This window comes from Plecotus auritus, assembly GCF_963455305.1.
Source record: "Plecotus auritus genome assembly, chromosome: 4".
In the NCBI taxonomy this organism is placed as follows: Eukaryota; Metazoa; Chordata; class Mammalia; order Chiroptera; family Vespertilionidae; genus Plecotus; species Plecotus auritus.
The window spans coordinates 30,667,340-30,692,202 of NC_137775.1; the positions used below are offsets into that span (position 1 = coordinate 30,667,340).

A 24,863-nucleotide genomic window follows, 5' to 3' on the forward strand; every position below is an offset into this window, starting at 1 on the left:
TAATGCTTCCTCCGATAACAAGGTTAATTGAGAGTTGACAGTAATTGCTTTATGGGGGCACAAAGCACTCCATATGATTGTGTGACCCATGGACCTAATGCATCTACTGCCTGGCCCCTCTCTAGCTCAAGGATGTATAAAAATAATGAAATGTTCCAATCAAAGATGATTGGAGGAAAGTTTGTTTCAGCATGACCTTGAAGAAATCAGGCAGGGTGGCTTAGTGAAGGTTGCCTGTGTCATCCTGCTCTGAGTAGATTCCCATAAATGCTAAGCCTGCCTGGTTAGTAACGCTAATGGCCGGAAACCACCACCGCTCCCAAAGCCTCGCCACTCACTGCGCAGGCATAACCCCTGGGAGGCTCTTCTTACCACGTGCAGTTTATTTCTGAACCCTGTCACCCTTTTAAAGGAGCATTACAAACAATTCTTTGACATTATGTGGTCTGGAAGCACTGAAGCTTATTAGGAGCAATCAAACTAAGAATGTCTTTTGTCTCCTGTGAGTTTGTTGACTTTTCTGCTGGCAGATACTCTTCAAGTTGAGAGAATAGGCTAAGGTTTCAACAACAACAACAAAAAATGATGAAGAAAGAGAGGAAGAGCAGCAAAAAATAAAAAAGTATGATGAATATAAAATTGCCTCTCTTAAAAATCCTTCATGTGTCTCCAATTGCTATCCAAAGAAGCCCTTTCGATGACAAAGAACAGTTGTATGTTTTCCATTAATTCAAATCTATGAATCCCATTCAATTGCAGCTGCTCAGTTTGTGTAAAACACGTAATCCAATCTCATCACCTCCCCAGTACACCTTTGTCCCTGGTGCTACTTGGTTGCTATAGACCAGATGCTGGCCACTGCTAAACTAACCTTGACCCTCTCATGGTGAATATGGGAGGATGTCCCTCCCTTAATAAAGAGGAAGAGGGTCCAGGATGGTCCTGAAAGTTTGGATATGTTCTAACCTGTGAGAGCGTCTAATGCATAAGGAACAAAAACTAGCATGTACCAGGATGAACTTTTTAGAAATCTGGTCTTCCTAAACCATTTCTGGTGTTATAATTACATTCTTCTAAAGACTTAGTGAATATTTTATATGTACCTATCTGCCGGTGGTCTTAATCCAGCATCTAGAAGGGTTCAGGAATCTGGAGAAGGTGCTGTGTGTAAATTAAATAAGAGTCCAGAGACAAAACATAATTTTGGAAGGCATTATGGGAAGTCAGAGAAGACTTAGCTAAAGGAACTAAGTTCTCTTTGTCTCAGGACCCCTTTCTGTTTATTAACACAAATTGTCCTAAGGCAAGGTATATATACACACCAAAGACCAGGGTTTAGTTCACAGAATCCATTGTCAGAATGGTGAAACTACCTCTGGCTGTTCAGGTGTTTGGCCAGCAGGAGGCAAGAACATGTAGATTGAAATGCCCTTAGCTGTCTGGCAGCAAGCAATCATCTTATGCATCCTTTTCAGGTTTGGAGAAATGCCCTCAGCCATCTCCAGATGATTCAGCCCTGCTGACATGCTGGAATTGGCTTCCGGCACCGATCTACTCTACAATCCTTTAAAACTTATTTTTATTCTTGTGATGGAAACTGTATGTATGTTACCGCTTCCTTGGGAAACATGAAAAATGGAATTTGAAACCTCAAATGAAAACTCAAAGAAAATGTATCTAGAAATTACCTTTTTAAAAATATTTCTTGAAAATCTTTATTTATTGACACTCTAGCTAACTCTAAGCCATCCTTAACAAAAATTTTGTGATGCATATACATTTAAATCTTTATACCCTTACAATTGTTTTAATTTAAAAAACAAATTTTTTTTTTTTACTTATTGTCTAAAGTTTTACATATGTCTCCTTTTTCCCCAATTGCCCCCCCCCCAACCCCCGCCCCGCCACCCCAGCCATTCCCACCCTGGGCAAGCCCCCACCACCCCAGTGTCTGTGTCCACTGGTTATGCTAATATGTGTGCATACAAGTCCTTTGGTTGCTCTTTAACCCCCCGCCTTCCCTGCCATTTGTCTCTGGATCTATTCTTGTTCATCAAATTATGTTGATCATTATATCCCACATATGAGTGAGATCATGTGATATTTATCTTTCTCCGACTGGTTTATTTCACTTAGCATAATGCTCTCCAGTTCCATCCATGCTGTTGCAAATGGTAAAAGTTCCTTCTTTTTTATAGTGGCGTAGTATTACATTGTGTAGATGTACCACAGTTTTTTAATCCACTCATCTGCTAATGGGCACTTAGGTTGTTTCCAAATCTTAGCTATTGTAAATTGTGCTGCTATGAACATATAGTAGTATCCTTTCTGATTGGTGTTTCTAGTTTCTTGGGATATAGTTCTAGTAGTGGGATTACTGGATCAAATGGGAGTTCCATTTTTAACTTTTTGAGGAAAATCCCTACTGTCTTCCTCAGTGGCTGCACCAGTCTGCATTCCCACCAGCAGTGCACGAGGGTTCCTTTTTCTCCGCATCCTCTCCAGCACTTGTCATTTGTTGATTTGTTGGTGATAGCCATTCTGACAGGTGTAAGATGGTATCTCATTGTTGTTTTGATTTGCATCTCTCAGATGATTAGTGACTTTGAGCATGTTTTCATATGTCTCTTGGCCTTCTGTATGTCCTCTTTCAAAAAGTGTCTATTTAGGTCCTTTGCCCGTTTTTTGATTGGATCATTTATCTCCCTTTTGTTAAGTTCTATGAGTTCTCTGTAAATTTTGGCGATTAAACCCTTATCTGAAATATCTGAAATTGGCAAATATGTTCTCCCATGCAGTGGTCTTTCTTATTGTTTTGTTGATGGTCTCTTGCTGTGCAGAAGCTTTTTATTTTGATGTGGTCCCATTTGTTTATTTTCTCCTTAGTCTCCATTGCCCTAGGAGCTGTGTTGGTAAAGATATTGCTATGACATGTGTCTGCTATTTTGCTGCCTATGGAGTCTTGTAGGATTTTTATGGTTTCCCCTCTTACATTTAAGTCCTTTAGCCATTTTCAGTTTGTTTTTGTGTATGGTGTAAGTTGGTGATCTAGTTACATTTTTTTTGCATGTATCTGTCCAAATTTCCGAGCACCATTTATTGAAGAGACTGTCTTGACTCCATTGTATGCTCTTGTCTCCTTTGTCAAATATTAATTAAGCATAATGGCTTGGGTTGATTTCTGGGTTCTCTGTTCTGTTCCATTGGTCTATATGTCTGTTCTTGTACCAGTACCAGGAAGTTTTGAGAACCATGGCTTGGTAATATAGCTTGATATCTGGTATGTGATCCCTCCAACTTTGTTCTTCTTTCTCAGGATTGCTGTGACTATCTGGGATCTTTTTTTATTCCAGATGAATTTTTGGAGAGTTTGTTCTAGATCTTTGAAATATGCCATTGGTATTTTAGTGGGGATTGCATTGAATCTGTAGATTGCTGTGGGTAGTATGGACATTTTAATGATGTTGATTCTACCAATCCATGAACATGGTATGTTCTTCCATTTGTTTATGTCTTCCTCTATCTCTTTTTTCAATGTCTTATAGTTTTCTGAGTACAGGTCTTTTACATCCTTAGTTAAGTTTATTCCTAGGTATCTTAATTTTTTTGGTGCAGTGGTAAATGGGATTGTTGTTTTTTTCATTTCTCTTTCTGTGAGTTCATTATTGGTGTATAAAAAGGCCATAGATTTCTGGGTGTTAATTTTGTATCCTGCTACATTGCCGAATTCGTTTATTAGGTCTAATAGTTTTTTGAAGGAGTCTTTGGGGTTTTCTATGTATAGTATTATGTCATCTCCAAATAAGGACAGTTTTACTTCTTCTTTTCCAATTTAGATGCCTTTTATTTCTTCTTCTTGTCTGATCGCTATGGCTAACACTTCCAGTACTATATCGAACAGGAGTGGTGAAAGTGGGTATTCCTGTCTTGTTCCCATTCTTAGGGGAAATGAATTTAGTTTTTGCCCATTTAGTATGATGTTGGCTGTAGGTTTGTCATTATAGCCCTACAATTCAAAAGATATTATTTTTATTTCTGAATTTAAAAGAGTTTTATTTAAATGGGAAGCAAACATATTAAAAATATTAATTATTAATATTAATGTCTGTCAACATAAAACACAGGGAAGGGAATTTGATTCTATTTGAGATTATAAATAAAAGCAAATGCCTTTCCTCCTGTTTTGCTATTGAATGGGAAATTTTAAAAAAGTACATTGTTTACTTTATTCTGCAAACTCTGGATTTAATTTTAAAAATACACTTAATAGCCCTGGCTGGTGTTCTCAGTGGTTAGAGCACCAGCTTATTCACAGAAGAGTCATGGGTTTGATTCCCGGTCAAGAGCACTTACCTGGGGAGGCAACTAACCTATGTGACTCTCTCACATCCCTCTCTCTCTCTCTCTCTCTCTCTCTCTCTCTCTCTCTCTCTAACTCCCTACCTCCTTTCCACTCTCTCTAAGGATCAATGGAAAATATATCCTCAGGTGAGGATTAACAAACAACAACAAAAAAATACACTTAATATCCGTTGATCCTCTCTTTATTTTCACACAGGTGCCTATAATAAAATTCTTTTTTCATTTTCTTTAAGCCTTCACTGATGTTTTCAGTTTCTTTACATGCCCTTTTTTCTTTCTATTCACCTTTGACATTAAAAATACAATATCTGCTAGGTTGTATTTTATGGCAAACCCAGTTCATTTAGAGTTGAGCCAACAATATGCTTCCCTCTGCACTGAAATGAGTTTGAAAGTTGCCTAAGAGGAAGGTTTACAGATGAGGATTCATTCAAGATCTATAAGCAAAATGAGCCTTTTCCTCTCCAACTAGGAGAAATGCTCAGAAGACTCATTACCTAACCTGGGTGAGTGGTCTTACAATTACTTTTTTGACAGCCTTTCCAAAGACCAAGGACATGATGTGATTAGACAGATGTACCTGATAGGGAACCAGGTTGCTTCTCAGCCATCTTATATATTTTTCTCTCCTAAGTGAAAACCAAAGATTTCCTGCCTAGGTGACCTGCTTAGTTTGTACACGCTGACTCAGAGTAGTCAGCTTTCCTATTGCTTGCAAGACAAATTTCTTCAGCACAAAACATAATCTCCCTTCAACAATATTTTATTATAGGTGCCTATTATTAATCACACTGCAGTAAAAACCTCACATTTATATCCAGAACAGTTGAAGGAGAGAAGACTGTTAGGTAGCAAGTACTGCATGCTAGGAGCCAAAATAGTAGTGACTAGGATTGATCTTGTCCTTCTAAAGTCTCACAGACTAGAGAAGGTGACTTTATAAGCTGTGTCAACAATTACAAGAGGGCCTGATGACCATAATAATACATGCTAGAGTATAGAGGAGCCCACAAGAGGAAGGGATTCATTTTAGTGAGTGGGAGGTCCTGGAAGACATCCCAGAAGTGATGATATTTGAGCTCTGTTTTGAAGCATGAATAAAAACTTATTGGAGATATAAGTTAATGGTGCTTTTGCCTATAAATAACAGTCTCCCCAGATAGCCACCTGGCTCACTCTTTCATTTCTTTCAAGTCTCTGCTCAAATGATTAGCCCTCCGGAAAGCCTCCATGAGCAACCTATACAAATTATCCTCTATCCCCTTGCCTTGCTTTATACTCTCCATAATGATTGTCATTCCCTGGCACATTACTTGCCAATCTTTTGTTTCTGTAGTGTATGTCCCCTCTGACTTGGTACATTGCCTGTGAGGCCAGGGAGGTTGTATATTTGATATGCTGCTGCAGCCCAAGCATCAGAAGCAATGTTTAAATAATTCAGTATTTGCTGAGTGAATATCTAATCAACCGTGACTCAAGCAATAAAGATATTTAATATCTCACAAAATAAGAACCCTGTAAGCAGGTAGTTTCAGAGTGATATTGCTCAGTATTATCACTTAAGACTTAGTCATTTTCCACTTTTTGGCTTTTTGTCCTTAGACTTGCCACCTACAGTCTCAGGAGGGTTGATAAACACCAAACTTCACATCCTTTGCAACCATGTTAAAGGCAGGAAGAAGAAGAAGCTCTTAGATTGCTCTCCCCCAGTGCTTGTCTCTTCATCAGGCAAATGAATCTTTCCTAGAATCCCTGCCAGCAGACTCTCCCATGGGTCTCCTGGTGAGGACTGTTACTTGGCTAGAATAAGCAGCATGGGACGCTGGGGAAGCAAGTGGAAGCAGAAGGGGATGAGGGGGCTTAAACAAATTATGATTCATCCTTATGGGTTGGCATATTGGTCCCCAGACACAACCGGGGGTTTCAAGAAATTTGTTTCAAGTAACAAATTTTGAGAATAACAATGAAATATAAAGTAAGTAAAAACTAATAGGATTTTAAGTAACATTGTTTATCTATGTTAATATAAAAAATAGATATAGTAAAACTATGAGACTAATCATAGATATGTTCTTCTATCCTAGCCATAAAAGACATATTTTTCCACTTACTCTCTACCAATACCATTTTTGTGCATTTTATCAGTATTATCATGAATAAGTATCTAATTCTGACATTTAAAAAGTTCTTCTCTAAGAAAGTCAGATATGTTACACAATTGACCAAATGGTTTATGTTCAAGTTTATGAACATATGAAATTTGTCAGAGGTGGCCTTGCTTTAGACCACCAACTCAGCTATGCAGACAACTGGGTTCAATGAGTAAATCTTCCTTTCATGGTCCCCTGGAAATTGTAGAGAATTATCTTGCCCTGTGTATCATTTTACAGGGTTCCCACTCTCTCTGGGCAAAAGGCCACAAAAGTATCTCAGAAAATGAAGATAGCTTCTTTCCATATTTATATCCATAAGTGAAATACTATGAAATATGTGATCAAGGAAAGGTAGAACTGATCTTCAGTGACATAAATAATGTGAGGGCTATTATAAAATAGACATGTGATTCCTATTCTCAAAAATATGACCCCAAATCAGGATCTTTTGTATGCTTATGCTTTTGTTTGGGGGACCAGGAACAACATGCATTATTAGTTGTTGGTTAAAAAATAGAAAAGAAAAAAGAAATACTATTCACTTTTCTTCTTCCTTCTCTGCCTGTCTCCCTCCCTCCTTATCTCTCTCTGTCTCTCCATGTATCTATCTCTGTCTCTCTCTTATTTCCCCCACCCCCTCCTTCTACTCCTTCTTTGTAAAAAATAAAAAAAAGAAAGGAAACAATGATTTGGTGTGTAGGTGTCCTGAAATTACTACAGTTCCTGTGGGTGTTTTGAGGTAACTTTACCTGTTTAGCTGGATCAAAGTGTCCTGTGTTATATCAGCCAATATCAAAAGGAACATTTTCCCCAAGGAAGGAGCTAGTGGACTCTCCACCTACACAACATTTATCAACTGTTAGCTGTGCCTGTGCAATTGCCATGCTGACGAATTGTTTATTTTATCACAAAGATCCAGTCCTGGATAGGACTTTCATTCATCATGCCTTTTCATATAGGAGAAGAGTTGAGGCATAATTCTGACTCTGGAAGATATGTCCAGAGACAAGACTTCCGTGGGAAGGTGAAGGACAAGGAGAGGAGATGGGAGACAGTGAGGGGAAGAAGCATGTGCAGCAACACTTCACAAGCAGCCCTGCCAGCCCAGCGCAACTTTCCAAGAAGTTTCCCTTCAAAATGTCCCTTTAGCCCAGCTGGCATGGCTCAGTGGTTGAGCATCGACATATGAACCAGGAGGCCACGGTTCAATTCCTCTCCATAGCAACTGAGAGGCTGTGAAGTGGCCATTTGTGGGTGTCCCAGTGTCCTCAGACAGTATTCGATTGTCATAGCCTAATCCAGACACCAGAAATCCAGACCCTCCATTTTTTCAGTCTATTTCGAGGTAATTCTTCTCTCAGTAAATGAACTCATGCTAACTAAAGTTGAACTCAGAAAGATAGTTCTAGCAATTTATAATGACAAAAAGATCGTCAGGAAGGCTGGAGTCTGCATAAGCTCTCCTTAAAGGCAAATAACTTTGAGGAAGGCAAGAAGTAGCCAAGAGATTTCTGGATGAACTAGGAATCAAGGCAGTAATTGGACGATATTTGTGTTAGGTTGTCAAATTACTATAGTCTGATGCATCCTTTGCACCCTGGGGATTGACTTGCTGAGTAAACCGGAATGCTGCCGTGGGTGGCCAGGGCACCCTGTTTTCTGTACAAAGCTGAGGGCACATTCTATTCTTCCATACTCATAAGCCACTGCCCACTGTGACCATCACTTTTCTCCTGTTGACATGTCCTTCTTGCAGCCTGTGATTTATTCGATCAGGCTTCTGCGTCCACTATTACAGTAGTACTCTGGTCAGGCTGTTCTGATTCTACATCCAAGGCACCGAATGTAGGAAGTCATTGACACAGACCACCTAGAATTGAAAGCGTCTACAAAAGATGCTCTACTTACTTACTTAAATTTTATTAGACTCGATTAAATGAGGTTTTTCTTAATTTTATTCTCAGGTGGCAACTTTAAATTCAAGTTGCAATTAGCTGGGTGTCTCTCCTATGTGCTTATAGCTGCCCTGTGGATACTCATTTTAATATAATCCTAATAACTAGACTATAGTCCCCTTTTATTAGAGAGAGAGAGAGAGAGAGAGAGAGAGAGAGAGAGAGAGAGAAACAGCAAGAGTTTGATTATTCAGTGATTTTATGACGACAAAAGTCCGAATAGTTTTCTGAAAAGGAAACTTCTACCAATGCTAATTGATTGGCAGTGGTTCTTCTAACATAATAAATATAGTCTTGTGTGAGGGCTATGGATATGCTTAATTATTTTATTTGTTGTCACTTGAGAATGGAAGAAGCCTTGCTTAATTATTTTGGAGTGGAATTCAATTTAAATGGACCTAACTTTGACCTATAAAAGTATGGTTAGTGATGAGAATGCTAAGATGACCACCTTAAGGGGTGATCTCACCTGTGTGAGGCTGAAAGGAACACGGTGTAGTCAAAGGCACAAGCTGTGGAGACAGACAGACCTGGGTTCCAATTTTGGATCTACCACTTCCTAATGAATCCACCACTTCATTTTATAAGCTCTCAAAATCTTGGTTTCCTAATGTAAAGAAAGGGCTCAACAAAAACTGACGTATCTGAGTTATGCTGAAGGGCAGTGAAAGACAGAGTATTTAGAACAGTATCTGGCACATGACAAGCAGTCAAAGAATGTGAGCTTCCTTCAGTTTGCCCTAAAAATGCCCTCACGTCACAGAGAATAGCATGTTAGATGACAGCATCGATTGGTAAGGTGTGATGCTGGCCCACTGAAAACACTCACTCTAAATGTTAGAGGCAGCTTTCTGACATTCCATGGGTACATGTGGTCACGCCATCCCAAGTCCAAGAAGGAGTTCTTATATTTTCAGATTTCCAAATGTATAGGATTTTTATTCATTCTATCACTGATTTCAAACTTGATTGCATTTTGTTCAGAGTCTATGATCAGTCAGATACTGATACTCTAAAATTTCTTTGAAACTTGCCTTTTTTGGCCTAAACGGTGACCAGTTTTCATATGCACAGTGTGTGCTTTAAAAGAACACACGTTTCAGACCACTACACCTGAAAGCACATATCAGGCCATAAGCGCACATGGTGGTTCAGATGACTATCTTATGGTCATGAATATTCAGGGTAATTTTTTACTCTCAATACAGAACTCAAGTTCCAGAAGGATGTTTCCTCATTGTCCTCATCTCTGCCCACGGTCATTTCTCATCCACCCTTACTCTGGATGTGGGACCCTCTGGGGACTGGCTTTATGTGCACTCTATCTCCTGTCTCCTGAATCCCATAGAGCATCATAAGACCAGCACAGGGTCACTGTGGTGTGACGGATAGCCCTGAAGAGAAGCAGGCCCCTGTGCTTACTGACCTCCTGGGATTCTCACTCTCACTTTATTTTGATGTTTGCAGACTTTTTGTCACATAGTGGTTTATTTTAAAAGATGATTTATTTTTCCAGGATATGTTCTGAAACAAAAAAATCAAGGTTATATAGTATGATATTTTCTACAGCTAAGAAGAGGATATATATATACACACACATATATATGAACATATAGACATATATGTGTAGGTATATACATTTTTTCCTTGTATTTGCAAAAGGAAACACTAAAGAGAGAAAAGAGCCAAGCTGGTGTGGCTCAGTGGTTGAGTGTCAACCCATGAACCAAGAGGGTGCTGGTTTGATTCCAGGTCAGGGCACATGCCCAGATTGCTATCCTTGGTAGGGGTGTGCAAGAGGCAACTGAACAATGATGTTTCTCTTTCATCCATGTTTATATCTCCCTTCCTCTTTCTCTAAAAATCAATAAAAACATATATTTTAAAAGGATAAAAGAAAAATCTTCCCATAAGTTGGTATTTTCAGGAAACACTCATGTCCCCAAAACAATATGAGACTAAGATAGGAGCCTAGTAACTAAAATTTGAGTAAGGAAGGGAACATGGCTCCAAGGTATAAGACAAGATCCAAATATCAGTTAAAACGAGCCAATATTCTAGGTCAGTATGCTTATCTGTCCTGTGGATATGAATTTTCCAGAGGGATGATGTACCTGGCCAAATAATCCTTGGGAAGATGTTTGAAATTCCACTAATGCACTTATTACAGCAAAGACAAGAATGATTCCCCTGACTTGCTCTGCATTCCATGCTGTTCCTATGGCTTTTGTATGTCATGTTCAATCCAGGGGACCAGACTGGTGATTTTTCTCCATATGTGGCCTTCCTTCTTTTACTTTTGGTTTTTCTAGAATGATTAACCAAACATTTTACTCACCACACGTTCATTGAATTCCTGCTATATGCAGGCCTTTCTAGAGGACCCAGAAATGAAATAGTCCTTGGTGTTTAATTTTTCATTCATTCAATTATTGGTTCTTTCAGAAATATGTACATGCAAAATATATTTATAGACGTTAAAAGCATTGGCTCTGGGGTCCCACTGTCTGGCTTTACATTCTGGTTGGCCCATTTATTCACTTTTTAACCTTGAAAAAGTTATTAAAATTCTCTAAATACAAGGATTTTTGTCTATAAAAATGGAAAGATAATAATAGCTGCCTCAAGGTAGTTGTGACTTTTAAATAAGATGTTGCTTGTGAAACCTCTGACCCATACATAGTGGAGATGTAATGCAGTCTTCCTAAAGCACTGGGAAAGATAACAAATATATGATGTTCTCAAAATGACGAAGTACAGTGATGGAGAACAGATTTCAGATTGCCAGGGATGAGGTTGCGGGAAGGATGTGTCTCTAAAGGGATAGTGTTAGGGAGTTTCTTTGTGGTGATGGAAACTTTCTGAATCCTAATCATGGTAGTGGTTACATAAATGTATACTTGCAGTAAAATACCATAGTACAACACATCCTGCAGAAAAGGGGTGCATGTAAAAACTGGTGAAATCTGAATAGGGCTATAGTTTAGTTAAGAGTATTGTACCAAAATCAGTTTTCTGATTTTAAAAATCTATCTTGCTTGCATAAAATGTTGTCATGGGACAAGCTGGATGAAGGATGCACAGGAACTCTCTGTGTTTTTTCAAGTTCTTGTGAGTCTTCAATTATTTCAAAATAAAGAGTTCAGAAATCTCTATATATAAAACTCTAATGTGCAAATAGACTGAAAGGCAGAACAACTGAACAACTGGTCACTATGACGTGTGCTGACCACCAGGGGGCATGCACGGAACATGGCAGGCAGCAGCAGCAGTCAGCAGAGCATGGAACATGGCAGATGTCAGCTGTGGTGGGATGGTGGAGCAAGTGAGCGGGACACCAGACCAAGGCAGGGCTGTCATTGGGGCAAGCATCTGGTGGTTACTGAAAATTCTTTGCTCTCGCATGCTGCAGTCCCATCCAGCACTTGCACCTGCTGCCAGCACCAGCCCCACTCGCACCCGCTGCCAGCACCAGAGCTGCCACTCGCACCCACTGCTGGTGCCTGGCGCTGGTTCCGATCGCTTGGTGCCATCAGTGGGTGCGAGCAGTGGTTGCCAGCCCCAGTTGCCCCTGAGGGCTTCTTCATCTCCTCCTGCTCCTGAGGGGCAATCGGGGCAGCAGCCACAACTTGCACCCGCTGATGGTGCCAGCCCTGCTCGTACCCACTGCTGGCACCGACCCCAATCACTCTGGTGGCAGGAGCATGGCTGCCAGCAGACAGAGGACCAGGGGCTGCGGCAGGAGGGGCCGGCCGGGGGCTCAGAGGATAGGCCAAGACCCGCCGCTGTGCCCACCGCAGCCTCACGGCCCACAGTTCCATTCAAGGTGCACGAATTCATGCATTGGGCCCCTAGTAAAAATATAAAGCACCAAGAGAGATGTGACAATGCAATGGCAAGGAAATAGACTGGTCCTTGTTCTCATGGAGTTTGCATTCCACTGGGAAGAGAACCTAATATTTGCACTGTCAATTATTTAATCATAAGTATGTTCAGTAGTATGAAGAATAAGCATCATGTCCTATGACAGCACATGCCAAGAAAAGGGGCAACTCAGGGCAGGCTTCTTAGAGGTTGTGACATTTCTTATCACATCTCTATGCTAAGGATGAGCTGGGAGGTGTGGTGAGAGGCATTCCAGGCAAAGAGAGCAGCATGTGAGGGGTCCTTGCAGATAGAAGGAGCCTTCTGCCAGCTTAGAGGGGCCAGTAAGTTAAAGGGCATAGAAGAGCCAGAGTTAAATGGGCTAGTGTTATAAGCAGAAGGACGCAGGGGGCCAGGACTAAAGTAATTACTTCTGACTAGAAATTGGAGGGACAGGATTGCACAACAAAATTAACACTTAATAGAGCTTGATATTGAAAAAAAAAAGTAATGAATTTCAAGCTGTAGTTATGAAAAGCACAAAGGAATGGATACTTGAAAATGTGTGGTAAGTTTGGGAAACTACACAGAGTCTGGAGATTGGGTTCCTGGAAGAAGCTGGAAAGGGACAGGAAAAGAGAATTTGGGGCCAGATCACAAGGGGACTTCCATCCCCCCCCCCCATTCATTTTTATTTTAATTTATTTCAGTTAACATGATATCATTGTATATTTTATTTTTCAGATTGGTTGTCTTATTTTATTCAATTCATTGGGGTGATATTGGTTAATAAAACTATATAGATTTCAGGTGTACAATGCTATAATCTATCATCTGTATATTGTATTGTGTGTTCACTACCCAAAGTCAAGTCTTCCTCCATCATTATTTATACCCCCTTTACCCTCCTCCACCTCCCCACACCTCTTCCTTTCCCTCTGGTAATTACCACACTGTTGTCTGTGTCTCGGTTTTCCCCCCCCCTTAATCCCTTCACCTTTTCCACCCAGCCCCCCAACTCTCCTCCCCTCTGACAACTGTTAGTCTGTACTCTGTCTCTATGAATATGTTTCTATTTTGTTTATTTATTTTATTCATTAGATTCCACATATAAGTGAAATCATATGGTACTTGTCTTTCTCTGACTGGCGTATTTCACTTAGCACAATCCATGCTGTCTCAAAAGATAAGATTTCCTTCTTTTTTAAAGCTAAGTAGTATTCCATTGTGTAAATGTACCACAGCTCTTTTAACCACTCATCTACTGATGGGCACTTGGACTGCTTCCAAATCTATCTTGGCTATTATAAATAACACTGCAATAAGGGTGCATATATTACTTCAAATTAATGTTTCTGGGTTCTTCAGATACATTCCCAGAAGTGGAATTGCTGGGTTATAAGGCAGTTCTATTTTTAATTTTTGAGGAAACTCCACACTGGCTGTATCAATGTGCATTCCCACCAACAGTGCACAAGGGTTCCCTTTTCTCCACATCCTTACCAACACTTATTGTTTGTGGATTTATTGATGATAGCCATTCTGACAGGTGTCAGGAGATAGCTCATTGTGGTTTTAATTTTAATTTCTCTGATGATTAGTGACATTGAGCACATTTTCATGTGTCTATTGGCTATCTGTATGTCTTCTTTTGAGAAGTGTCTATTTAGGTCTTTTTGCCATTTTTAAATTATTCTGTGTGTGTGTTTTTTTGTTTTTTGGTTTTTTTTTTTTTAGTGTTGAGTTGTATAATTTCTTTATAAATTTTGAATATGAACCCCTTATCAGATGTATCATTAGCAATTATGTTCTCCCATTCATTGAGTTGTCTTTACAAGTTTGTTGATGGTTTCATTTGCTGTACAAAAACTTTTTATTTTATTCTGCAAGCAAAGGGGAGGGTTGGCATTGAAAGTTTTAAACTGTGAAGTTCTTAAAAGTTTTAATAAGGTACCGAAACCGATTTGGCTCAGTGGATAGAGCGTTGGCCTACGGACTGAAGGGTCCCAGGTTCGATTCCGGTCAAGGGCACGTACCTTGGTTGCGGGCACATCCCCAGTAGGAGGTGTGCAGGAGGCAGCTGATCGATGTTTCTCTCTCATCGATGTTTCTAACTCTCTATCCCTCTCTCTTCCTCTCTGTAAAAAATCAATAAAATATTAAAAAAAAGTTTTAATAAGGTAATTCTGAGGCCAAGATAAGGCATAGGTAGAATTAAAACAACAAATTTGAAGCCAGTGGCTATCTCAATAGTCAAGGACAGGGACAGTATGGCGTGGAACTTTGTGAAAGTCAGCTCAATGTGCAATGGTCACCTCGGATCCAGGAGCTTCACTTCTAGTAATTTTTTCCTCTGAGGCACTCGTATCATACAAAAAAACCCTTCAAATAACATACCATTTCAGGATTATTGAAAATTGCAATAATTGGAGTGACTGTACATATCTATTAGTGAGTGCTTAAGTAAATTATGGTGCATAATCATGTAGTGGACCCTCAGTGGGGTACCATGAAACACCTAAGAAAAAAATGGGGTATGCCCTTAAAATATTTTTAAATTAAATTATTGCTCTAATTTTGTAAAATAATGTATGGAATGCATTTTACATGAATGGAAAAATATCTTAAATGATACACTTGTCCTTTTGACAATGACTATCTCTGCTGGGTGATACTGCAAAGAATTTTTACTCTTTATACATTTCTTTATGGTAATTTACTTACCACAAATGTTTTCATGTTTAGCAGTATCTGTTGTGCTTTTACATGAATGCCATTATCTTAAATTGGGTGCCACTTGAACAGGCTCTAAAATGGAGAATCAATGCAGAAAGAAGGGTTCTTGGGAGACACACCTGTTAGGAAGACAGCTCTGGGTAAGGAGAGAAGATGACCCACGTTGCCAGTTGTAACTGAGGCATCCTGGGAACCCTAGAGCTGGAATGACCCTTCAGAGTTGCCTTAAGTTGAGGCAAAAGTGTTTGGTCTTTGCATCCTTGCATCAGTCAATAATTGGGTTTGGACTGGTCTTGAAGAAGAAGTATGACCTTAGGCAAGGCAGTTCCCTAAGCTGAGGGAAATTACCAATGAAGGATGAAGCTGATCGTGGCCAACCACCAATATTCCCAGTGATTGAGGAATGGATATATGGGTCCTGAAGAGGGGATCTAGGAGAAGCACTTTAGTACCCACTACAGTTATTTGATATATGTATAAAATGTATTCTCTGGCTTTGAAGACCTTGCTAAATTACCATAGCTTAGTTTTAATGATACAAAGATAAAGGAAGGAAAACGATGATCTCAATGTAGAATAAAATTCAATAAAATGAAACCTTTTTGATTAAAAAAATTTTAGCAATTAGGAATAGAAAGTAATTTATTTAACTTGATGAAAGGTACTTTCTGTAACCTATCCTTTCACTGAAGGAATGGCCTCTCTATGGGACCCTCAGGTTCAGTGCCTTCTGCACCAACTTGCATGACCCAAGGCTTTAGTCATCCATCTCCTTGCCCACAATGCACAGAGTGCTCTGATAATGGTACTGGTGTTTACATCCAGAGCAACCCCAGTTTCTGGCCTTGCTACTGTTCTGATTTTTTCCCTGTCCTTTTTTTTTTTTTCTGTAGAGTGTGTGTGTGTGTGTGTGTGTGTGTGTGTGTGTGTGTGTGTGTTGGCTCCTAGTGATTTCCCTTCCTTTCTAGTGTGCTCAGTAATACATTTAAAAGTATATTTGCCATGATTTATTTAGCACCCAGTGTTTCTCAGCAGGAAGGTTTCTCAGTATATCTGGTCTGCTGTACTGCAGAAAGCTAAACCCCAGCTGTCTTTACCAAAGATAGTTTTCCCTTTCATTGTTTATAAGGTGACTTTCAGTTTCATGTAGTTTTATTTTTTATATTTTATTTATTTTTAAGGTCTGTTCATTCACTTTTACTGTCTTCTTTTGCTTTATCTTCACTTCTTTGTCTCAATTTTTCTACTTTGACCTCTATTCATTAACAGATAATTATTTGATCATAAATTATCTTTATCCTGGCATAATTTTTCTGGTTTGTATTGTTAAGTTGCCTTTTTGAGTGGCCATATTCCACTTTCTCTCTCCCTTTTGTGTGTGTATGTGTGTGTGTGGTATCTATGAATACATTCCATGCTATCCTTTTTCTTATGATTGCTCATCCTAAATTGGTCTGTTTTTCTTGAGCCAGCTCTTTGTGAAAGGCTAAAATGGGAAACAGGGTAAGGGACCAAGCTAGGGCAGTTGGAATTCCCAACCATTTTCCTCCACCACTACCTTCCCCTGGACAATGCCTTCTTTCTGAACTCTACTCATTTCTCTTTCCTTGACTCATTTTTATCATAACTCTTTTGTATGATAACAGGTGAGCTCAAGGCTGAGCATTCATGCTGGTTACCGTAGATCCTTTCTTGCTTGCCTTAACTCATCCATATCCTGCTTCTTGAAGGGATGACACGCTGACCCATTTTCACATTTAACATTATCAGTTATGACACCTGAAGCCAACCAGGGCTCAGAACATTTCTCCAGTGCTCTCATGCATCTCAGACCACCTGTTCCCAGCAAGGGTCATTTCCTGTCCCTTAGAGTGTGCCACCTGTAATGATCTCTCTGTTCTTCTTGCTCAACCAGAGAGCCCTTGTATCTTGTTTCTTATATCAGAGTCTTCCTCTGTCCTGGTTCAATTTTCCAATACTTGGCAGACTTTTTAAAAGAGTGATGTTTGGATTATGGGTGCTTCTTACTTCCATTGGTTTCATTTCTGTTTCTCATTATCCTTTTTCTTGGTTGATTTCTGGAAAGAGAGCCTTTAGTCTTCCATCTTGGTCTAGAAGTCCAAAGAAGTATTATTGTAGGATGATGGAAGACTTAAACAAGTGAAGGAGGAGCTAACTTATAGAAGATCTGAGAAGGGGTGGGCTAGAAGAATAACCTTAGAAAGAAGGGCATATCTTCCTCACTGACAGGAGGACAAAAATGTACGGAGGACATAAAAGATACATTCGAGGACAATAGGAAGAAAATTGAAGGTGTAAAAGAGTCCTTGTTCCTATGGAAGATGTGGGGTCTGACACAGACGAGAAGCAGCATTGCACCTTTATTCATTTTTTCAGCACTTTTTTTTATTATAAACATGTTCTATGCCCAGTAGTGGGGAAAGAGCAATGAAGAAAGACAAATTATTATTCTCTGAGACTGCACTTTCTTATAAAAGAGCCAGGCAGTGAACAACTGGACAACAACAAGAGCCTATTTTAAAAAATCAGGGTCTATGATAGAAAATAATGGAGCAGAGGAGTCACTAGCAAGGTTTCCATGAAGACCTGAAGGAACAGAGAATCCAGCCATGTGAAAATGGGAGAACAGCATTCCTGACATAAAGAATAGAAAATGCTATAATCCTGAGGCAGGAAAGAGCTTAATGAGTTTTAAGAACAATCAAATTGCCAATTGGAGCTTATGGAGCAAGAGTGAATATGGTAGAAGCTTAGGTTGGAAAGGCAAGCACCAAATTACATGGGCACTTATAGGAGTTGGGTTTGTATTCCCACATTACTTATTCAGTCAGGAGAGTAATTAATGACCTAAATGTATATAAATATGGCTAAATGATAAATTCTACAGAAAAGATTATAGTTGAAAAAGGCATAATATCAACATGTGCTTTAGAAACTCTCTAAATGGAGATACTGGTTTTAAGATAATCTGAGCAGAATGCACAGCATAAAGAGTATAATGTTACAGCTTCATAATTGCAAGTAGAGGAATCCCATGTCACACTTCTAGGAATGAGCACTAGAAATCAGTTGTGCTCTGGAACAAAAGATACTACAATACTAGTACCAGAAGGCCCTAGGCTTCACTATTCATTCTGAATTTGAGGGAATAGCTGAGGGAAGTCAGCCAAGAGGAGACCACTTTCTGAGTCAGGATCTCCTAGATTTTGAAAGTGAGTAAATAGGGGCTATGATAAAATGAAACATTCACCCTGTGTGGGGCCGCCTGAAACAGCCAGCTAGCATCCAGAACACAACTTATTCTCATGCTTTGTGTGTTTGGAAAGAGAAATCACAACTGGGAACTTGTCTAAATATTACTGCTCAGCAACAGTATGATCATGGAAAGAGTTGATGGGAAAGAAGGCATGAATAGGAAATTTGGAAGCAAAGTAGAGCCCACTTGTAATCAGTATTTGGTAAAGTCTTGAGTACTAGTAAATTTGTTTTAAAAGGGAAAGTAATTCCGTAGGATCATGTCATGTTGAAGCTATAGACTTTAAAGATATATTCATTTATTTCTCCCTACCTTTTTTCTCCTTCCTTCCCTCCTTCAATAGTGGATGTTTGAGATCATGTTAAATGGCCTTTTTACAGACCAATCTACAGATAAGTAGCTTTTCCCTTAGCCTCCTTTGTGACACTATTCTCTGCAGCATCCTTTGCATTCTAATGTTTTACTGAATTTCCAAGAATTCCTCACTGGTCCATAAAGCTTCTTCACAGAAGCAGGCTAATGTTGATTAGCTTCGGCTTCTATTAGCCCTCATTTGAGAGACTCCTTACAGAATGTGACAAAGGGTGAATCCAGTTTTCCTTAGGTTTCATTTTGAACAGTCTCAGGGGTTCAAATGAGGCCTCAATGACTTGCTGTGACACAGGTATTTTTGTCTGGGACACTTGAAGGACTGGAAAGTGACAGTGCTCCTTTCACTCTCAGTTCAAGTACAGTATTCTGGTCCTGGCAGCTGAGAAGCAGCAGGTGTGTGCTGAGGAATAGCTGGCCATTGGCCCTGGCCAGGGAAGGAGCTTCTTCACAACAGTGGAAGGTTTCACTATCCCATAGCCTGTCCAAGAGCACCTATTTTTGTTTCCTATCTGTGCCCTGGTAGTAAAGCTCAAACTTATTTTGGGTTTGCTGATGACCATACTTCCAAGAGGATATCAGTGCAGGGAAGCCAAGAAGCTACCATCTGTACTGTGTTTATATCTCAAGAATTATTTGAAAGTTGATTACACAGCTGTGCCTCTTGACCTTCTAGTGTTACACTAAGAAAGGTGACTAACACTTTCTTGAAAGTCACTTCACTTTTAATAACCCATGTAATTCCTTCAACATATGTTAGAGGTCATGGAATTGACTAGATTACACTATCAAGTATTGGTCCCACAATGCTTTACATGTGGTAGGCACACTGAAAGATCATTCATGGTGAACAGAAAGTGGCTCTCATCTGCGGTAAATGATTAACAACCAGTTCTCCCAGGGAAAAAATACCTGCTCTGTAGTATTTGCTGATTTCCATAGTGGAATATTAAGGACAACTTTATAAATTCAAAAACTTAGATGAAATGGAGACATTCCACAAAGTGTAACTCAAGAAAAAAATAGAAAACCTAGAAATTGTATATCTATTAAAGAACTTGAATTCACAATTAAATCCCACAAGAAAACCTACAAATCCAGATATCTCCACTAGAAAAGCATATCAAATAGATAAGGAAGAAATCTTGCACAAAGTTCTTTAGAAAATAGAGGAGAGAACACTTCCCAAATTATCTTTTGAGGCCAGCATTATCCTGTTACCAAAAGTAGAAAAAAGATAGCATGAGAAAAGAAAACTAACTGTAGATCAATAAAGGTGGAAAACAAATCCTAACAAAATATCAGCAAGTTGAATCCAGTTATATCTAAAAATTATAATACATAATTACCAAGAATTAAAAGTTGGTTTAACATTAAAAATCAATCAATTTAATTTATCATATTAACAGAATAAAGGAGAAAAACTACATGATTGCCTTAAAATACACAGCAAAGCTATCTGAAAACAAACCAGCACTCATTCATTACAGACATAAATTAGCAATAGATGAGATATTCCTCAACTTGATAAAAGGCATGTAAGAAAAACACGCAGCTAAGATCAAATTTAAATGTTGAAAATGCTGGCGAGGATGCGGAAAAAAGGAACCCTCGTGCACTGCTGGTGGCAATGCAGACTGGTGCAGCCACTGTGGAAAACAGTATGGAGCTTCCTCAAAAAACTAAAAATGGAACTCCCATTTGACCCAGTGATCCCACTTCTAGGAATATATCCCAAGAAACTAGAAACACTAAACAGAAAGGATATATGCACCCCTATGTTCATAGCAGCACAATTCACCATAGCTAAGATTTGGAAACAGCCTAAGTGCCCATCAGCAGATGATTGGATTAAAAAGCTGTGGTACATCTACACAATGGAATACTATGCTGCGGTAAAAAAGAAGGAGTTCTTACCATTTGCAACAGCATGGATGGAACTGGAGAGCATTATGCTAAGTGAAATAAGCCAGTCAAAGAAAGATAAATATCACATGATCTCACTCATTTACAGGATATAATTATCAACATAAACTGATGAACAAAAACAGATCCAGAGACAGCGAAACATCGATCAGACCATCAAACCTCAGAGGGAAGGTAGTGGAGGGTGGGGGTTAGGAGGAGAGATCAACCAAAGGACTTATATGCATGCATATAAGCCTAACCAATGGACACAGACAACAGGGGGGTGAGGGCTTGAGTGGGGAGGATGGGGAGGTAATGGGGAATAAAGACACATATGTAACACCTTAATCAATAAAGAAATTTTTTAAAAAAGGAAAAAAAATTAAATGTTGAAAGACTTAACTAACACTTTCCCTAAGATAAGGAAGGAGGCAAGCATGCTCACTCTTAATCACATCTAATTAACATTTTGCTGAAGGTCATAGGTTGTGCAATAAGAAAAGAAAAAGCAATAAAAGGCATATAACTTATAAAGGAAGAAGAAAAACTGTCTTTATTTGCAGATCATGCACATATAAAAATCTAAAACACTTTATAAAATTCTCAAACTGCTAAGTGAATTGAACAAATGTCAACATACAAAAATCACTTGTATTCCTATATACTGTCAACAAAGAATATAAAAGAAATTTAATACTATCTAAAATAGCATAAAAAAATCAAATGCTTAGTGATAGATTTAACAAAATATGTGCAAGATCTATATATACTGAAGACTACAAACATTGAGAAATTAAAGATCTAAATAAATGGAGATATAAATTATGTTCATGGGCTAAAGACTTAATATTGTTAAGATGTCATTTCTTCCCAAGCTGAATATATTGATTCAATAGTGATAATCAGAACTCTAGCAGGGTATTTTTATAGAAATTACTACGCTGAGATTCTAAAACTTAATAGGAAATGCAAAGGACTTAAAATAGCCAAAGCAATTTTGGAAAGAACAGAGAGAGAACATGTGTTAAGCAGAATCCTAAAATGACCCCAAGATTCCACTGCCCCTCCTATTCCTGCTGAGAGGCCAGTATAATTCCTTCTCCTTGAGTGTGGGAGGGGCCTGTGAATATGATGGGATTTCACTTTCATGATTAGGTTACATTATATGGCAAAGATAAGAGGATTTCCACCTGTGGCTCCATCTAGGATTGAAATGGCGTCATGCCTGTGTGGATACCAATGTAAAACTTTCGTTCTCACCCTACAGAAACAAATGCCTCTTAACCATCTCTCAGGTCAGGGGATGTATTTCACAATCAACCCCTGTGATCAGACTTAGGACTGAGGCCCACTTGTGTCTCTGGGAATTCCAGGGTCATGGTTTCCTGGGATGTATTCTAGAAGAGGAGGGGTGCAGGTTCTAGCTAGACAAGCCATTCAGCCCTGGGATTGCCTCACTCCATGGTAGGGAAGGAGGCTCAAGGTGGCTAGAGCAGGGCCTTCCAAAGCAGGACATTTCAAACTCCTATGTGCATATGAATGACCACGGGCTCTTATTGAAATACAGGATCAAAACACATCAGGATGGGAGGTGGTATCCTGCACATCTAACAAGCTCTCAGGTGCTGCTGATCCATGGAACCCACTTTGTTAGCAAGGCTGTAGCTTGTAGGTCTGCAGGCAGGTGACACTGATAGCTACTATATTTGAAGTCTGTAGTGGAATGAATAAACTAAAATTATGGATAATTAAAAAATTATGTATTATACTTGTAACGACCCTAATGAGAAGAAAAGATTTTTTTTCCTTTTTTCATCTTGTACACTTATCAACTGAGTGAAAATAGTTCACCCAAAAGCAGGTAAATAACTGGGACCCCACTCATATTAAAATTATGTGTATAATCTACATTTGTATATTGTAGTTATCATTCAGTATGTTTTATGAAAGAATAAATGTTCATAATATCCTAGGTTTTAAGGGTGATTATTTTTCAGGCAAGATAATCCACGTAGTAATTGGGATACTTGGAATAGAAATTTGGAACCCATCTGATTACTAGCCTTGAGCTATAACCACCAGGGGTTTTATAAAAATTGGCATTAAAATATTTATTATTTTTATTAATAAAATGTGGGGACATGGATGACATAAGAAATGAGATGTAAATTGTTTCTGTTGAATATTCATGATGCATTTAATCATTCTCTAGTATTTATTGGTTGAGACATAACTCTACAGAGACTTTGATCGATCCTCCCTCTGGGATCAGAAGCTACATTTATTGACTATGTACAAAAGCATCCACTTTTTCTTTTAAATTCTATGCTGAAGGTTAAGACCTTGGGCCATTCTTTTCTTTATTGTATCTGAACTTATTCTCCCATCATTAGTTTGAAGAAAAAATGATAATAAATTGAGTACTCTACTCTCTTTTGATGATTATGTTGCTGATGGGTCAAAATCCACTTCTGGGACCCAGATGAACTTACAAGAGAATTAGGAATCTTCCTTTGCCCTCCATATGCTCTACTTCTCGGAGCAGCCAAAGCCCCTGTTTAGGGTAAATAAATTAATACATTTGTTCGCAGTGTGACTTTGGGACATTTTATAGCAGCGATTCTAATGTAGTTAGTGGTGAAATAGAAACTTGAGAATGCGAAGATTAATTTAAACCACATGATGAGTTCAAGGAAAAGGGACATACACTACAGATTCTTGAATGTGTGCTAACTCTGTACAGTGGGGAATGGGATCCAAAACCACCAGTGAACTTTTAAACCCTCTTGAGAGGAATCAAACCAACCCAATTAGCCCTGGGAGGGAGCTATTGCAGACAACAGACAGACCATTTCTCTCCCCCTCAGAGAGATCCCTCTGCCTGAAAAAACACAATTGAGAGATCAGGGAAAGAGGAGGGCCTCCAACGATTACCACTAATGGCGTGAAGTTAGAACTGTCTTTCTGGTCATTAGCTGGTTTACTGATTTGTCTTTCATTATAGATTACAAATACTGTTGGGTTCTTTGAACAATAGTTAATTAACAAATTGTATGTTGTGGATAATTAGTGAATTTGAAATAAAGGATTTCTTTTCCCTTCCAGTTTGTTGTAGTGGTGTTCTGGATCATTTATGCCTATGACAGAGAGATGATTTACCCGAAGTTGCTTGATAATTTTATCCCAGGGTGGCTGAACCACGGAATGGTGAGTCAACTAAAACAAATGATAACTTTTATTTTTTTTTAATCTATTAAGTGCTAACTTAGGCTTTCCATAGACTCTCTAAATAGCTTTGAAATGTTGGACGCTATAATGCAATTATAACTAAAGAAGAATACTGAGTGTAAATAAAATAATGTCTTCCCATGAAATTGAGTCACTACTAAAACTATGCAGTACATGAATCCACCGTTTATAAGAGGCACCCTTGGTGTTAGATAATACAACTAGCTTAATCTGGGATGAATTTGCACCATTGAAAGGCTGGTCCACTCTTGGAGCCTGAGAATCAATTCTCACCTGCACAACTACTGACACTCTGCTCCTCCTCCACTCACATCAGTGGGATTGTTCTGGAAGTAACTGCATATTGTACTGGAGAATTTCTCGCAGAGGAGCAACAGGGCTATTCTGTTTCCTGGGACATGGGCATTGGAGGTGACCTTAGGAGTGGCTGCCTTGTCAGGTTCTGCCCATCCCAGGGTATTTGCCTATGGCTGCTAGGTCTTTTCCTTCTCCTCGGTCTGATTCTTTCTGATGCTTAAGCCATTGTGTTACCTTCACAAGTTCAAATCAAATAGTTTGGATGGTTAGCACATTACTTTACAATATTTGAAGAGATATTGTCTTCAAAGAAACATTCCTTTTTTGCTTTGGAATTGAGCACAATTTTGGTAGTAACTAAGAAGCCTGCATTTTTTGGTTACAGCAATTTTTAGACTATCACTGGGTGCTTCTGGAGAAAAGGGCAACCCATCACAGAAATTATAGGGTAGCGAAGAGCTAGATATAGTGTCTTAAGTCCAAAATAATAGTTTGTTCCCTGCCCCAATTTTGGTATGTTTTAAGAAAAGTGGTGTATACTAACAAATAAATATTATTATGCAGAATGGCTTTGATCAATCCCTTTGTAAGCCTCTTTGTCAACGGTGGCACATCTCACAAAACTAGAAGTTTATTTGAGACCAATAGAGCCACACTGTTGAAGGATTAACATGGCACCTCTAGTCTAATTCC

At 39.0% G+C, this 24,863-nt stretch overlaps 1 protein-coding gene across 2 annotated transcripts in view; it reads left to right on the forward strand.

The window, feature by feature from the left end:
• Nucleotides 1–24,863, forward strand: part of AIG1 (androgen induced 1) — a 208,852-nt gene that overhangs the window by 50,257 nt on the left and 133,732 nt on the right. Inside the window, exon 3 of one of the 2 annotated variants that reach the window (XM_080664495.1) lies at nucleotides 23,730–23,831. The exons of the other annotated variant lie outside the window; for it this stretch is intronic. Coding sequence (XP_080520621.1) covers nucleotides 23,730–23,831 — 102 coding nt within the window. The remainder of the gene's footprint in view (nucleotides 1–23,729; nucleotides 23,832–24,863) is intronic. 2 annotated transcript variants of the gene reach the window in all.